Source organism: Rhododendron vialii, chromosome 6a, assembly GCF_030253575.1.
Source record: "Rhododendron vialii isolate Sample 1 chromosome 6a, ASM3025357v1".
NCBI lineage: Eukaryota > Viridiplantae > Streptophyta > Magnoliopsida > Ericales > Ericaceae > Rhododendron > Rhododendron vialii.
Window position 1 is genome coordinate 1,146,172 of NC_080562.1, and position 16,856 is coordinate 1,163,027.

Genomic DNA, 16,856 nt, shown 5'->3' on the forward strand with positions numbered 1-16,856 from the left:
ACCAGATGTCATCAATAATCATTTTTTATTAATAGTACATAAAAAATAGGACCCGGGGACCCTGCCGAGCGGCACCCCTGCCGAGCGGGTGCCGAGCGGCCAATCCGGCCGTTCATCTCGGAATCAACGGCCCGAATCGAAACATCTTTTTCCTTTTTTTTTTCTTTTTTTTTAAATCCGTTCGGTACCTTTACATCCGGGCCATCCAAAACACTTTTGGACGGCCGAGATGCGCTCGGCACCGCTGCCAAGCACCTCTGCTTGGCAGCATCTCCCAATCCCATAATAAATAAATACATGTTCAACTAAAATCCCATCCAGTTTTACTTTCCTTCGGTCTTTTTCAGTTTTAATTTTTTGTGGTCAATTGCGGATCAAAATATGGACCGGAAACGTTTATTTTGCAAAACTCGTCAAGAAGAATATGAAATAAGTGTGATTGAATTTTATTTGATATATTAAGTATTAACGAATCGCGTTTGTTCGAGAAAAAAAGGAAAGGAAAATATGGTTTGAAACTTCAAATGTCCCTTTTTTTTTTTTCCATGCACAAGCACGATAAGTTCATGTATCGAAAGAAGTCCGCTCAACCTACTTGCACGTTTTTCTCGACAAGTCTTACAAAATTAACAATTCCGATTATTTTTCATTCCGAAATAAACTTAAAAAAGAAGAAGTGATTTTGACACTTCACATTTAACTATTACTATTGAAACTCTACCATTTATCTTTATCTTACGTGAAATTATTAAATTATTTTTTATTTTATTAATATTCATCTACTTCAAATGATATTTTGTAATTTTATAGTATAAAAAAAGACAAAAAAATAAAGTAGTAATAGCTAAATATGATATGCCAAAATAAATTTTCTGGGAAAAAAAATTAAAAACTGGGACCGGGATGGAAACCTCACGTCACGTGTAGTCTAATCTGGTCCAAAAGGCGACTGGAAAAAAAGTGAACAGCGAACTCCTTTCGATTCTCGTACACAGAATAAAAAGCAAAACCCACCACCACCAAGAAGGAGAACAAGGAAAAACTTCCAGTTCCAGGGACTCCCATGGCGCAAATGAGCATCCCTCCGATCGACCCAAGAAGCGGCTTCTCCAAATCAAACTCCACCTTCTACAGCAAACGCAAGCCCATCGCTTTACCTTCCAACGAATCCCTCGACGTCACCACCTTCATCTCGTCCCGGGCCCACCACGGCAGGATCGCCTTCATCGACGCCTCCTCCGGCCGCCACCTCACCTTCTCCGACGTCTGGTCCGCCGTCGACTCCGTCTCCTCCTCCCTCTCCGCCATGGGCGTCCGGAAAGGCCACGTCGTCCTCCTCCTCTCCCCTAACTCCATCTTCTTCCCAATCGTCTGCCTCTCCGTCATCTCCCTCGGCGCCGTCATCACCACCACTAATCCCCTCAACACCACTCAAGAGATCGCCAAGCAAATCGCCGATTCGAAACCCTTCCTCGCATTCACCACTCCCCAACTCGTCCCCAAAATCGCCCCCTCAAACCTCCCAATTGTACTTATCGGCGAGGAGAAATTAATCGGAACCGGTAATTCTAAGGTCCCCTTTTGCCTAAATTATTATTTTTCGATACTTTTCTTGTCTTGTCTTATTTTTTGTTGAACTGCCGTTATAATTTTGGAAACTGATTTTAACACTCCATTTTTACTTTTTTTTTTACTGACAACACTTCTTTTTTGTCTTTTAATGTGTGAATTTACAAAACAGTCCATACATTTTATGAATTTTTTTTTCATTAAGGGGTAGTTTAGCAAATTCACCAAACTAAAAGACAAATAAAAGACAAATAAGAGAGTGCCATTGGTAATTGGTAATTGGTAAATGGAGTGTTAAATTCATTTTCCTTAATGGAAAATTCTAAAATAGCCCATTGACAGTAACGAGGCTCCGTTCCGAAACTGAACTAAAAATAAGTATTTATTTTTTAAGAAGGCAATTTTAAGCTAAAAATAATGTGTTTACGCAAATAATTTTTCTAGCAATATGGATTTTGTTTAATAGATATTATCGAGATCTTTTATACGGTGCAAAAAAAATAAAAAAAACATTTTTTATTTAAATTATTTTGTAGTTTGAAAATATGAAATAAATACTTATTTTTTAAGAAGGTATTCTGGAACGGAGCCGGAGTGTGTGAATGTGTATTAAAGGATATAAAAAGTACACAAAAATATGTGTTTTCCGTGCTTATCGTCAGTCCAGTGGGTTGACAATAGCAATAGCAAGACCGTTCCTTAATTTTACTCAAATTTAAGTACAAATTTGAGCTGGGCGAGAGATGCTCCAAAAAGTAAAAGTTTTATTTTTCCCCCCCTCCTTGTCGGCAAAATGCAAAATGTAAAAGTTATGACCAAATTCAGAAAAAACAATTCACTAAAAGGGAAATGATTTCAACGCTCCTCTTTTATTTATTTATGGAGAGTGATTTTGCCACTTCCTATTTGTTAATGCCACTTTTTGTGTGTGTTTATATAAGATAATTTGTTTTGTGAGAAAAGAGGATTAACATTAACAAAAAAAGGAGGAGTAAAATCAACTCCCTTATTTATTAACACTCTTTTTTTCTTCTTTATTCACATGAAAAATACCAAATTACGGACCTTTCATATGAAAAAAATGACTTAAGAGGCAAAAAGTAGTTTAGTATTTTACGTGAGTAAAAGACAAAAAAAGAAAGCGCATATGAATAAAAAGAGTGTGTGAAAATCATTTATTTTCAATAAAATGTTTTGGAATAGTGAACTTTTTTCAACTTGAGTACATAACTTCATACTATTGTTTTACGAATGATTGATTAATCACAGAAAAATTGACGGAAAACTAAACAAAAATCACTTAATACCTGCTCTCTATAATTCTGATTCAGCGAAAATTGTGACTACATTGGAGGAAATGATGAAGGAGAAACCGAGTGAGAGCCGAGTGAAGGAGCGAGTGACTCAGAACGACACAGCAACTCTGCTTTACTCGTCCGGAACAACTGGGGCGAGTAAAGGCGTGATATCATCGCACAAAAACCTAATCGCGATGGTCCAAACCGTTTTGAGCCGTTTCGATTCGGAAGGAGGCACGCAGGTTTTCATCTGCACCGTCCCTATGTTTCACATCTATGGCTTGGTAGCGTTCGCGACGGGCCTACTGGCATCCGGATCAACGGTTGTGGTCCTCTCGAGATTCGAGATGGATGAGATGTTTTTATCGATCGGGAAATACCGGGTTACGGATTTACCCCTGGTGCCACCGATCATTGTGGCGATGGTGAACGGGGCGGATCAGATAAGGCGGAAGTACAATTTTGGGAGTTTGAAATCTGTTTTGTGCGGTGGGGCCCCGTTGAGTAGGGAGGTGATTGAGGGGTTTGTGGAGAAGTATCCGACGGTGGACATTCTACAAGGGTATGGGTTGACGGAATCGACGGGAATTGGGGCTTCGACAGATTCGTTGGAGGAGAGTAGGAGGTATGGGACGGCAGGTTTGTTGTCGCCAAACTTTGAGGCGAAGATAGTTGATCCGGATAGTGGAGAGGCATTGCCGGTTAATCGGACGGGGGAGCTTTGGCTCAGAGGTCCCACCATTATGAAAGGTATGCTAATTCTAATGTAGTTGTAGTAGAGGTTTCATGCTGTTTTATGGATTAAAATGGAGTACTGTTTCCTTGTCTATTGTATCGGGAAAAAGTAAACTTGATAGTTTATGGTTAATCTCAAAAAATCCAATCGAATTGATATTTTCGGATGTTTCTTTTGTATGATACGAATGATTCGAACTTTAATCGTAATTGAGAATGGACCTATAAAATGAATTATGAAATAGGAGGGATATGAAGGGATGAAGTATGAAAAGGAACTGAACCTAGAAATCCCCCTTTGTAAACCTTTTGGCGCTTTTTTTTTTTTCCTGCTGTTTCTAACTTAAAACATGTTATGGATTTTGCTACTCTATGATTCAATTGCCTAAAAGGGATAATGGTTAATTTACCCTGCTGTACTTCTTTATTCTAAATGTGATACTGAATATTGGAGAAAGGACTCTTCTTTATTTGCTTTTGACATTCTTAACCGTTGCATCATTTATGCGCTATAAAACCTCTCTTAGTACAGGGTCAAACAAACCCACCACAGCTATTGATTGCCTAATTTTGATTCCTTCTCTTCATAATTTTTGTTCCGATGTCTTGGTGTTTAATTGTGTCATTGGCAAATTCAGTTCCTTTGTGTTTTATTCAATTGAATAGGTTAAATAAAATAGTGATCCATGTAAGAAAGTCCAGCAATGCAAGCATACTCAAAGTTCGTCCACAATCATTCTTGATACGATTTCTGGCCCTTCCTAGATTGATGCCCTGTAACAAAAATGTCTATCCATCAAGGCATCAATTACACCCAATGCCACCATTTCCTGTGGTAAATCTTCTCTGTCTGGACATTTGCGTTCATATGTTCTGTGGTAGATTGTTCAATGGATCTGCAAGCTGAATTGTGTATGGTAATCATGGATTTATAATGCGGTTGTTGCAGGTTATTTCAGTAATGCTGAAGCAACGGCATCAACTTTAGATTCAGCTGGATGGTTGAGAACTGGAGATCTGTGCTACATCGATGAGGATGGATTCATATTTGTAGTTGATAGGTTGAAAGAACTGATAAAATACAAAGGATATCAGGTGATCATCAAAATTTCTGCGTACTTTTCACAATTGGCGTTCTTTGTGGTGGCAATATAAGTTGGACTAAATTTGTGATATTTACTTGCACTTCAAATTAAAACTAATCGAGCTAGCTGCATGATATTTGTAGGTTCCCCCTGCAGAACTAGAGGCTTTGTTACTTACTCACCCGGAAATAGCTGATGCTGCTGTTATACCGTGAGTTTTCTTCTCTGTACCCGTGAAGAACTTGGACTCACAGCTCAAAGAATGCACTTCTTTTTCCTCTCCAACGATTCTTACACGCTGAAAGCAATTAAGCCAATTGTGGATGTATATTGGTTTGGTTGATCATTGGTACCATTACAAAATGAGAGCCTAAGTCCCATATATTTGTTTTCTCAGGTTTCCTGACAGGGAAGTCGGTCAGTATCCCATGGCATATGTGGTACGAAAAAATGGAAGCAATTTGTCAGAGAGCGCTGTCATGGACTTTGTTGCTAAACAGGTGATTGAATGCTTAAACTCAATTGAAATTCTCTCCAATTCCAGTATTTGTTGTCAATTGTCGCAAGTGCGACTTTAACGTAATAATCTGGCAACAGGTTGCTCCCTATAAGAGAATCAGGCGTGTATCGTTTATAGCTTCCGTCCCCAAGAATGCCTCAGGCAAGATACTTCGGAAGGACTTGATAAAACTCGCAACCTCAAAGCTATAATAAATGTCTTGTAATTAACGAGGTTGTTTGGTGAGGATTTGTGAAATTTACTGTCGTAGTGTTTGGATAATTCATATACTAGCACCTTATCTCAAAACCGATATCCATGTTTGATATAATAAGTTGTTCTAGCTTCTTAATTTTCCTTGGCATCAGCTAGAACTTTTGTTTATGCTACTAGTTGTTTTGCACATTTTAGTTTTCTCTATTTTGCATCTGAAATTCAGGCAGAAGCATTTCATTTTGAAGATCAAAATGAACTAGTTCTTGATTTCTGCACACCAGTCACCAAATGTAGAGAAGAGAATTGCTTTTCTATTATACCAATGCCCTAGCAATTGCAATCACCAAAACTGCAGTTTCGAGCTCATCTTTTGAAAGAGAAGAAAGAAGGAATTGCATTCTCTAATCCCCGTGGCTGTGAAAGATGCTGCTTCTTCCTAGAAAAACACAGAATGTACTTCACACAAGTTCTTTTTGACAAGGTCGAATCAAACTCCTCCTCTGCCATATCCAGTAGAACTCTGAAAATGGGGTGGTTTATGCTTGGTAACATAATCATTTACCATGACCTTCGCTCCCGCTCTCAATTCTCACTCTGCGTTCGCAAAACGGCAATGATTTTCATTCAAAAAGATCAACGACACTGACAAGGAATTCCATGCGAAATACAATGATTAGAACCTAATACACACCCAATACACAAAAGATCTAATTACATCAAAATAGAAAACTTAAGTCTTTCTTCAAGACACGAGCCTCAAGCTCTCTAGCACATACTGCAAAAACAGACCAAAAATAAGTTCAGTAGTAGAGCGAGTCAAAGATAAAAGACAAACCTAAGGTTGCAAACTTAAGTACAACTGCCACCTTATGAACTATTTTGCTAGTTTTCTCTTCTTAAAAACCCCGAGAATCTATGTTTACTAATCGAAACTCTCTCAATTACATTACTTTTCATATATTTTATCATGTGTGTTACTCTACTGGTACCCAAAAACTTCTCCTAATCTTGGGCCAGATTGTCCCTTGTTACTCAATAATTTCTGGTACCATGATAAATTCAACATATGTAACCGAGAGAAAAACTTTGTTACGGCGTAGTCGTGAATAAATTTTACAGCGCTCAATCGCACGACTTCACAAGTATTTTGAACGGTTCGGATTTTTAAAAAACTATTCGCTGGAAGAGTTTTTTTAAAATCCGGACTATCAATTGCTGAAACGGACTCATGAGATGGCACAAGCCGTGAATAATTTCTTTTCTTTTTTTGTCAAACGGAATATAAAATGAGAATAAATTCTATCCAAAATTTATCAAAATTTGAAGAATAATAAAAATCAGTTTGATCGGAAGTTGATATATATATATATATATATATATATATATATATATATATATATATCAAAATTTGAATTTTGATTTATAAAATGGACGATCTAATTTCTGTGAATAATAATAAAGATATACTATCCATTTTATAAAGCAAAATTCATTTTTTGATATTCCTATCGATATTCGATCAAGTTTATTTTTTGAATGAATACACTATTATGTGGGATCTACAAAATGAATGGTTCAGATTAACAATAAATACTCGGTAGAACCGAAAAAATGTGGTGGTGGAAAAGTAGAGTTTTCTACCGCGGATGAAAAGATTTTAATCTCATATAAAAAAGCTGCTAATTTTGTCACTCTCTTTTTTGTTAACGCTACTCCCCTACAAGTATATTTTTTATGCAAAAATACACTTATAAGAGAGTAACGTTAATAAAAAAAAAGTGACAAAATCATTTCTCTATAAAAATAAGAAACCAACAAAAGCCAATCATTTCTCAAAAAAAATGACAAAATCATTTTCCTATAAAAATAAGGAACCAACAAAAGCCAATCATTTCTCTCAACCAACTAATCACCCTTTCTCTCAACCAACTAAACCCTTTCTCTCTCTACATGTCTTGGCAGCATCTCCCAATCCCTTTCTTTATTGCTTTTAGTGAGTGTCGTAGGAGTATAGTAGTATCACTGCGAATCTCGTTCCACGCATGACGTATCCTTACAAACTCAACGCATATCGAACAAACAGCTGCAGCCAACGCATATCGAACCGAGTTTTTCTTTCGATAACTCTCGTGTCCGGATTAACTTTCGCGCATATCAAATCGAGTTTCTACAGCTACTCACATGGCGCAAGATAGCATCCCTCCGACCGACCCAAGAAGCGGCTTCTCCAAATCAAACTCCACCTTCTACAGCAAACGCAAACCCGTCCCTCTCCCTTCCAACGACTCCCTCGACGTCACCACCTTCATCTCGTCACGTGCCCACCACGGTAACATCGCCTTCGTCGACGCCTCCTCCGGCCGCCACCTCACCTTCTCCGACGTCTGGTCCGCTGTCGACTCCGTCTCCTCCTCCCTATCCGCCATGGGCGTCCGGAAAGGTCACGTCGTCCTCCTCCTCTCCCCAAACTCCATCTTCTTCCCCATCGTATGCCTCTCCGTCATCTCCATCGGCGCCGTCATCACCACCACTAATCCCCTCAACACCACTCAAGAGATTGCCAAGCAAATCGCTGATTCCAAACCCGTCCTCGCCTTCACCACTCCCCCACTGCTCTCCAAAATAGCCGACTCAAACCTTCCAACCGTACTCATCGGCGAGAAATCTACCGCGAACGGTAAGACTTCCTTTTGCCTGAATTTTTCGTTTCGTTATTTTTTTTCGACTCTTCTGCTTTTTTATTTGAATTTGCGTTAAATTTTTTGAATTAATTATTCAAATGTGTATTTTTACGCAATAAATTTAGAAAGTACGTATTATGACAAAAAGCAATTTTTATTAAAGACAAAAAAGTTTGAAGTAAATGTCTTTCATAGTTTCGTACCGTTTTATTTGATTTTTTTTTTCTTCAAAATTGATTCTGATTCACATGGTCTAGAAGAATAACTAATACTGTAACACAAAGTTTTAATAAAAACTAAATAAAGAATTCACTTTGTACCACTTGTTTTTAAGAATAATTAGATTTGTCCAAATTAACCCAGTTGTGACTACATTGGAGGATATGATGAAGGAAAAACCGAGTGAGAGCCGAGTCAAGGAGCGAGTGACTCAGAACGACACAGCGACTCTGCTTTACTCGTCGGGAACAACAGGGGCGAGTAAAGGCGTGATTTCTTCGCATAGAAACGTAATCGCGATGGTTCAAAACCTTTTGACAAGGTTAGACTCGGGAGGAAGACAACGAGTTTACATCTGCACCGTCCCTATGTTCCACATCTATGGCTTAGCAGTGTTTGCGATAGGCCTACTAGCATCCGGAACAACGGTTGTAATTCTCTCGAGATTCCATATGGACGAGATGTTTTTTTCGATGGAAAAATATCGTGTCACGGATTTACCAGTGGTGCCGCCAATTCTTGTGGCAATGGTGAACGGTGCCGATCAAATAAAGCGGAAGTACGATCTGGGGACTTTGCATTCGGTTTTGTGCGGTGGAGCCCCGTTGAGTAGGGAGGTGATTGAGGGTTTTTTGGAGAAGTATCCGACGGTGGAGATTCTTCAAGGGTATGCGTTGACGGAATCGACGGGAGTTGGGGCGTCGACGGATTCGTTGGAGGAGAGTAGGAGGTACGGGACGGCGGGGTTGTTGTCGCAGAATATGGAGGCGAGGATTGTTGATCCGGAGAGTGGAGAGGCGTTGTCGGTTAGTCGGAGGGGTGAGCTTTGGCTTAGAGGTCCCGCCATCATGAAAGGTAAGAGCTAGATAATACGGATTAATATTATGGTAACCATATTTGTGATGACCATGTTAATTAATACTTCCCCATTTCGATTTATTTGTTTCATTTTTTGATTTATACATGCTTTAAATTAACTGTCTAATTTCAAAATCAATAAATCAGATTACGTAAATTTTCTTATCAATAGATTAAATTTGATTTCTTTAATACGTTAAAAAATTCGAAATTTAACAAACAAATTAGGATGAAAAAAATACGTGAGTCAAGTTTAATGCATTGATGAAGCGGACCCCATTGGTCATGTTATCATGCATGCAGAAACAATATATAAGTCACACGTTATTCTACACATGGTCATCAGATATTATCACCCACCATAGGATTGCTCTATTATTTTATTTAGTCAGTTTGGTTTCCTTTAATTTTTATTTGTTTTTTCAAACATGTGGGGTTGCACTTCGTTTTCTTCTTTGTTTTTCTCACTTTTTTTTAATGCTACTTACCATGCTGTGGTTCACGAGCTTATAGAATATGGATTAATCAGCTGGTATATATCTATCGTGATTGGTATTGCTAATCATGTCAGGACTCATTTTTGTGTCTTTTGATCATAACTTTCTGTGTGCTTTGAATCCTGATGTGATTTTGGTGTCATTAGAAAGCTGACTTCAAGACTTCGAAATCGATATATAATTTGCATATTTTCGATTTTGGACAAAGAAGTTATGACCGTTTGAAGTTCAGTTAGTTTGAAGGGGTTAAGTGCCAAAAAAAAAGTTAGAGGGGGGTAAGTGTATGCGAGGGTTAATTAGAAGGGGTAACTATAATTTGCCCAAAAATATGTTAGTTAAGTTTAGTGCATTGATGAAGCGGACCCCATTGGTCATGTTATCATGCATGCAGAAACAATATATAACTCACACGTTATTCTACACATGGTCACCGGATATTATCACCCACCCACCATAGGATTGGTCTATTATTTTATTTTAGTCGGTGGGGTTTCCTTTTTATCTGTTTTTTCAAACATGTGGGGTTGCACTTCGTTTTCTTCTTTGTTTTTCTCACTTTTTTTTTTAATGCTAGCTACTTTCCATGCTGTGGTTCACAAGCTTATAGAATATGGATTAATCAGCAGCTGGTATCTATCGTGATTGGTATTGCTAATCATGTCAGGACTCATCTGTGTGTCTTTTAAAATTCTTAATGATCCGTTGATCTCGTACATTTTGCAGTGAGGTACGTATATGTGAAAAAACAGTATATATTTGTTATCCGATAAAGATGATTTCCTAAAGATTTGTTCTTCATTGCAAAATGTTCAAGATCAACAGTTTAGATCGTTGATGGGATTCAAAAAACGGATTCATAAAGATGAGGTTCGGAGGAGTATTGATGATTCGGGTTATGAGGGGAGCTGGTCAACTCTTGTATAAGCAGTGGTAGACGCAAGATTTGTGTCTTGCGGGGCTCAAATCATGTGTATTTTCATATTAATAATAAAAAAAATATATTTATAGGTTTATATTGCTACTCGTGATATTATGCCACCATTAAATTTTATACATACAACCTAAAAAATGATTGATAACTTGAAATTTAGAAATTTTTACCCCACACATATACTCCCGTAGAATTTTTCCTAATTAACCTACAAATTAAGATAACACGCAAGAGAATTTGAAATTGTGCATGAACCCGAGTCCCTTGCACCCCTTTGGACCGCCCTTCTGTATAGGGTCAAACAAACCCGCAACTCAGTACTTAGAAATTCCTCTGTTATTGTTTGAGTTTAAATCTGTATTTTTCAGCAAATTCGGTTAGACCTTGACTTTGGTTCTAACATGAGTATAGTGGGTCGCCCTAACTATGTGGTAGTTGCATATATACTCCAATATTTATGTACCAAAACAAACAAACAAACAAACCAACAGCAGATAACTGGAGTATATATTAGAGCATCCGTAGTGGAATAATTAAAATTATAGAATTGTTAAAGTTAGCAATATTTTTTTAAAAAAGTGTTCACAGTAACATAATCAAACTTAACAATCTCTAAGCAACTCATCAAATTTTGGCCATTGGATAATCAAAATTAACAACCTTTTGCCAATTACCAAATTTAGTGGTTCCCACATTTTTTCAGTTAAGTATACCCATTATTACACAAAAAAATCTTCTCTTTCTTCCATTTCTCTCTCTCTCTCTCTCTCTCTCTCTCTCTCTCATATTTTTAAAAGAAGTTTTTTTTTTTTTGCAAAAACAGTAAGACTCTTTTTCAAAAACTGTTATTTTAAAAAAAATGTCTTTTTTTTTTCAAAATAAAAGTTTTCAAAAAGATATTTCTATTTCTAATAATCTGTTTTTATTAGTTTGAAAACTATTTAAAAAAATTATTTTATATGGTGACAATTTTTAGATTTTTATGGGTTGAAAATGTAACGTGGCAAGTTTTGATTATTTAATTTTGATTATGCCATTGTGGATATCTATATATATTATTAACCTTAACAACCTCTTAAATGAATAACCAAAAGATGATGTGACAACTTTTGATTATTCCACTGTGGATGCTCTTACTCGCCTAATTTTGTGTCCATATATGACATAGCATAATTAAATTGGGAAAAAATGATGTCACTAATATGAACCAATGTGGATAAACTTACTTAATGTTAAATTGGAGACAACGAGACAACTGAATTAATTAGGTGATGATTTACTACATAATTGTAATAGTAGGCTTAAAATGCACCCTTGATATTTTTGCTGTAATATATATGGCATTAGGTTTGTAGCTAGAGAAATAACACTGGGAAGAAGCGAGAAAAGAAAGTGAGACAAAAAGAAAGAAAGCTAAAAGAGAATTTGATCAGTCGGGAAGATTGATCTTTATAGTTTAGACATTTCATTGCAAGTCATACAATGTGCCTTGAAGCTGAAATATCATGTTAGTAGTGTCGTTGTTGTTGCAGGTTATTTCAATAATGCTGAAGCAACTGCATCGATACTAGATGCAGATGGATGGTTGAGAACCGGAGATTTGTGTTACATCGATGATGATGGTTTCGTTTTTGTAGTTGATAGGTTGAAAGAACTCATCAAATACAAAGGATATCAGGTGATTGGAACTTCTATATGTACCCTTCCCTTTCTAACTTGGCCTTCTTCGCGGAATTCCATCCAGCTATATTTAAATATTTCTTAATCTATTTCATATATTCTGTGTTGCAAATGCTAGAATAAATATTTGACGTATTAAAACCATCTTTATCAAGATGACAGACCCATTCTATACTATCAATAGGATCAATATAACAAATCACACAATCATATTCCGGAAATAAAGAAACTAAGAAATTCTGCGGTAGAACTACCAAAATAGAATATTTCAAAGATCTTGGGTAAATCCAAGAAGGCTTTCCTTTACGTTCATCATAAAATATTTATAGATCACAATACACGTAATGCCAGATAGAAGCACAAACCAGAAAAGACAATATGTGCCCTGGCCACACCTTCGTAACTCCAAATCCTCCTCGAATTCATGACAGCTCTCCCTTTGATACTCCAACCGCCCTATGAATTGATTATTCCTAACGAGCCATGAAAGGTATAACGAACATGCCTTGTCTCCACATTGGATCAAGAATAGGGTCAGCGGGATCAAAAACCGCTAATTCATACAAGTGCTTAAAATTGTGGTTTAACTTTTCAAATATTTTTATTTAAACAAAATTTTGTTAATGTTTCTATTGAATAATAATAGCTATTAGCTGCTTCATTTTGCAGGTCCCGCCAGCAGAGCTAGAAGCTTTGTTGCTTACTCACCCAGAAATTGTTGATGCTGCTGTGATACCGTAAGTTTTCTCCTTCATATTGGTGAAGCGACGAACTTGTAAACCTGATAAAAAATAATGGGGAACATTGTTCCCCTTCATAAGATTCTTACATGCTGAAACTAATGAATCGAATTGCGAAAGTAAGTAAGTTTTCCCATATAAAGCAATGGATTTTACATGATTTTTAGTAACTCAGGATATGAGCGAAAGTGTAACGTCTAATTTGTTGCATCTCAGGTTTCCTCATAAGGAGGTCGGGCAGTATCCCATGGCATATGTGGTACGAAAAAATGGAAGCAATTTGTCTGAGAGCGCTGTCATGGACTTTGTAGCTAAACAGGTGAGTAATTAAATGCTGTCAATTGTCGAAAGTGTGAATCTAACGTAAATAAATCTGGCTGCAGGTTGCTCCCTATAAGAGAATTAGACGCGTGGCGTTTATAGCTTCCATCCCCAAGAATCCCTCTGGCAAGATACTTCGGAAGGACCTAATAAAACTCGCAACTTCAAAGCTATAGAAATTGTTTCGTAAATTATATGTTGGTTTGGTGAGATTTGTGAAATCAGTGGGAGTTGCGTTTGGCTCAATCACATTGCACTGTATCTCAGAAGTCAGAACTGTGTTTTGCAATATAAGTTGTGCAAGCTTCTTTTAATTTTCCTAGGGTTAAGGCTTTCGTATTGGGCTCTAGATCTAGAGGCAAAAAGGCCCTTAACTGCAAAAGGGCCCCTTGGCATAAACATTTTGGGCCCAATAGATGCCCTCCATTTGGCCCAATTCTTTCCCACAAATAAGTAAGGGTTTACATGGAATTAGGTATTTTTTTGGAAAGTTGAATATTATAAGTTATAACCACCCAAAGAAGAATGAGACCAATGGGATCATACCCTTGAAAAATCCCCAAAACAAAATACAAAAACTCAAGCCAGCTGAAACAAAACAAGAAACAGGAAAAAAATAACTGCTATACACTAGCAGGAGCAGCTAAGAAGCCGTATTCAGGATAAAACTTGAGGGCAAACACCAAGCATTCCTCGGGGGCTCAGCTGAGGCCTTAACAGCCTTCCAAGCAAACAAACAGGCCCTAATGTCCTTTGAAATTCTCTGAATGATCAGGGGATCTTGCAGTGTAGCCCGCAATGCAACCTTCCCATCCCTAGCAGCTAATCCCAATTTCATCACAGAACTAGAAATGGAACTTTTAGCACCATAAGAGCATTCTTACCAGGCTCAGCGGATTTTGGACCAAATTAATTCTCAAAACTTATTTTTCTATTTTAGCTAGTCACTTTTGCATAATTACACAAAATTAGGTTCTTTACTTTCATTCTCTACTCAATTAAATATTCAAACCCACCCCAATTAAATATTAAAATCCACCCAGAGAGAGAGAGAGAGAGAGAGAGAGAGAGAGTAAAATTAGAAGTGAGTGAATAGTGGCTAGTCAAATTAGACTAGTCACTGTGGCAAATGTAAAAAAAATAAGAATAGTGAGGGAGGAGCCGAGGAGGTGAGCCTGATTTTGGGGTGTTTTTTCTGTTTTGGCTTAGCAATTTAGTTTAAAGGGGGTTTTGATGAGCCTGATATTGATGCTCTAAGCCAAATACCTGAGAACTTCATCCCTAAAACTCTGAAGGGGACTGAACCCTCCCCAATTCCTCAAAATCTAGCTCCAGATCAAAGAAGAAAACTGACACTCAAAGAAACAGATGGTTGTGGGATTCTTTACCCCCATGGGCATGGCACAAGGTACAACAATCATTCCCAATAGTCCCCCATTTCATAAATTTGTGTTCTATGAAATTAGGTTAATTCTTAGCATGCAACCCTTGAAAGAGGATTTCAATCCCAACGAAAAAAGATCAAAGTGAAGTCTCGAATCAAATTTTTCTTTATTAGCAATTCTTAGGGCCACGCTTACGAAATGACTGTAAGAATGATTATAAGGATTTGTTCGAGGTGTGCGCATGACAGCTAACCCAAGACGTGCATGGCACCATACATCACCACCAAAAGAAAAAAAAAAACTTGTCAAAGCAATAATTGGGATACAGTTTGAAATGGCTAACGCGTAGTTTGAACGGCGCATGGATCCGCTCCAGAGTATTGACTTGAATTAAAGAGAGCGTGTTTTTTTTTTCTGAAAACAATGGAAGTCGTTGCTGCTGCTGCTTTAATGGCCCGCCACAGAGGAAATTGATTCACTGAAAGTGTTGCCATTTTCTTTCCCGTATTGCCATTTTCTTTCGGATGAGAGTCCGTCCGTCCGATATGGGTGGAGCTACGACTTTCCCTTTTTCTTCGGGTAGGTGTGTCTCTCTATTTTCAAACTTTTCTAGAACCAGTTGTGAGTTGTGACTCAGAAAGTAATAACTGTGTGGACCCACTTTCTTTCTTATACTACTAGAAAGAAAGAAAGAAAGAAAGGTCACGGATGTTGTTAGATCGGGGCCGTTCACATGTCTCACCAGAAATGTACTGTAGTACTTATGTACGTAATTTTTTTGATTTTTTTGGTGCACGGAAAAAAAAAAGAGAGAATAAATTCTTTACACTGCCGGTGAAAACATTTGTTTTCTTCAAATCAATTGCATTGCGCCACGTCGTCATGTTTTATTAATTGGGACCACTATTTTGATATGTGTCACAATGCAATTGATTTGGAGGAAACAAATATTTACACCGGCGGTGTAAAGAATTTATTCTAAAAAAAAAAAACTCAATCTCACAGTGTAAAGTGTAACGCATCTCAGCATCTGAAGAAGTTTTTGGGTGCCGGGCGGGCGTGGTATCCCGTCGACGATCTCTTTTGGACGGTCCAGATTGTAGAAAGAGAAAAAAAGGAGAGAGAGTGGTCAGGTGAGGGGAGAGAGAGAGAAAATAAATTTGGGCCGCTCAAAATACGTTTGGACGGCTGAAATCGCCGACAAATACAGCCACGTGTTACCCGCTCGGTACCCGGAAATTTCTCGCATCTGACATAAGGAGAAGACTCTGACTCTTCCAACTAAGTTTGGAGCCATCCAATTCTTTGGGCTCGCGTTCATTTTGCAGTTCTAGATACATTTGTGTCATTGTTTTTTAAAGATGTGTTTCTAACATTGCTCTTACAAGTAGTCTAGGATCACAACTTCTGGACACAACTGCATTTGGAAGCGTCCAATTTATGGGGGCTCTCGTTCGTCAAACAATTCTGGATACAATTGTGTCTGGATTAATGTTTTAAAGTTTGTTTCTAATTTTCTATCATTGCTCTTATTTTGAGTACCACACACTAGCTTTGTGGGACCCGGGGTGCAGTAGTGCACTACCCGCACTACACGTATAGTGCGACCAATTTGGTTGTCCATCTCAGTAATGAACGGTTCAGATTTTCATCCGAATAATTAATGGCTAGGATTTGTAGGAGTTTAGATTAAATCCAAACCGTCCGTGGTGAGATGGACGGTCGAATCGGCCGCACGTAATGCAGCGGGTGCACTACAGCCCCTCCCATTCGAGATTTGTGCGCATTTTTGACCGAATTATTATGAATAATGGGTAAGAGCTGTGACAACGTAATTTTTAATTGAATACTGCTTTTATCCAAAGATTGTGTTTTTATGAACTTCACTTAAATTTGAGAGTTTTGTTCTTATTTGAATTTTTTTTGCATTTATAAGTTTTGCGCCAAACTTGTGTGAGTTATTGATTCGTCTCGACGAGAGGAATCGGAAATATTATATTTTTTAATTTTACCCAAGTATTTTGATAAATAACCACTTTTAGTTATTTCTCAAAATACTTGGGTAAAAGTAAAAAAAAAAAAAAAAAACTTTTCCGATCCCTCTCGTTGAGACAAATCAATAACCCTCAAAAGTTTAGTGCA

At 37.6% G+C, this 16,856-nt stretch overlaps 2 protein-coding genes across 2 annotated transcripts; both read left to right on the top strand.

Moving 5' to 3' along the window:
• Positions 1-914: 914 nt before the first annotated feature.
• Positions 915-5,538, top strand: LOC131330864 (probable CoA ligase CCL5). The gene is made up of 6 exons (XM_058364601.1): positions 915-1,562; positions 2,901-3,617; positions 4,552-4,697; positions 4,831-4,898; positions 5,085-5,187; positions 5,285-5,538. The coding sequence occupies exons 1-6, from the start codon at positions 1,064-1,066 to the stop codon at positions 5,396-5,398; spliced, it is 1,647 nt and encodes a 548-aa protein (XP_058220584.1). The 5' UTR covers positions 915-1,063; the 3' UTR covers positions 5,399-5,538.
• A 1,763-nt stretch (positions 5,539-7,301) lies between these two features.
• Positions 7,302-13,643, top strand: LOC131330865 (probable CoA ligase CCL5). Its single transcript, XM_058364602.1, has 6 exons — positions 7,302-8,079; positions 8,447-9,157; positions 12,121-12,266; positions 12,938-13,005; positions 13,225-13,327; positions 13,392-13,643. The coding sequence occupies exons 1-6, from the start codon at positions 7,584-7,586 to the stop codon at positions 13,503-13,505; spliced, it is 1,638 nt and encodes a 545-aa protein (XP_058220585.1). The 5' UTR covers positions 7,302-7,583; the 3' UTR covers positions 13,506-13,643.
• The last annotated feature ends 3,213 nt before the right edge of the window (positions 13,644-16,856 follow it).

Coding starts and splice junctions, on each gene's coding strand:
- LOC131330864 (XM_058364601.1), top strand. CDS start 1,064: ATGGCGCAAATGAGCATCCCTCCGATCGACCCAAGAAGCGGCTTCTCC. Junction 3,618..4,551: donor AGGTCCCACCATTATGAAAG/GTATGCTAATTC, acceptor CGGTTGTTGCAG/GTTATTTCAGTAATGCTGAA. Junction 4,899..5,084: donor GCTGATGCTGCTGTTATACC/GTGAGTTTTCTT, acceptor TTGTTTTCTCAG/GTTTCCTGACAGGGAAGTCG.
- LOC131330865 (XM_058364602.1), top strand. CDS start 7,584: ATGGCGCAAGATAGCATCCCTCCGACCGACCCAAGAAGCGGCTTCTCC. Junction 12,267..12,937: donor TCAAATACAAAGGATATCAG/GTGATTGGAACT, acceptor TTCATTTTGCAG/GTCCCGCCAGCAGAGCTAGA. Junction 13,006..13,224: donor GTTGATGCTGCTGTGATACC/GTAAGTTTTCTC, acceptor GTTGCATCTCAG/GTTTCCTCATAAGGAGGTCG.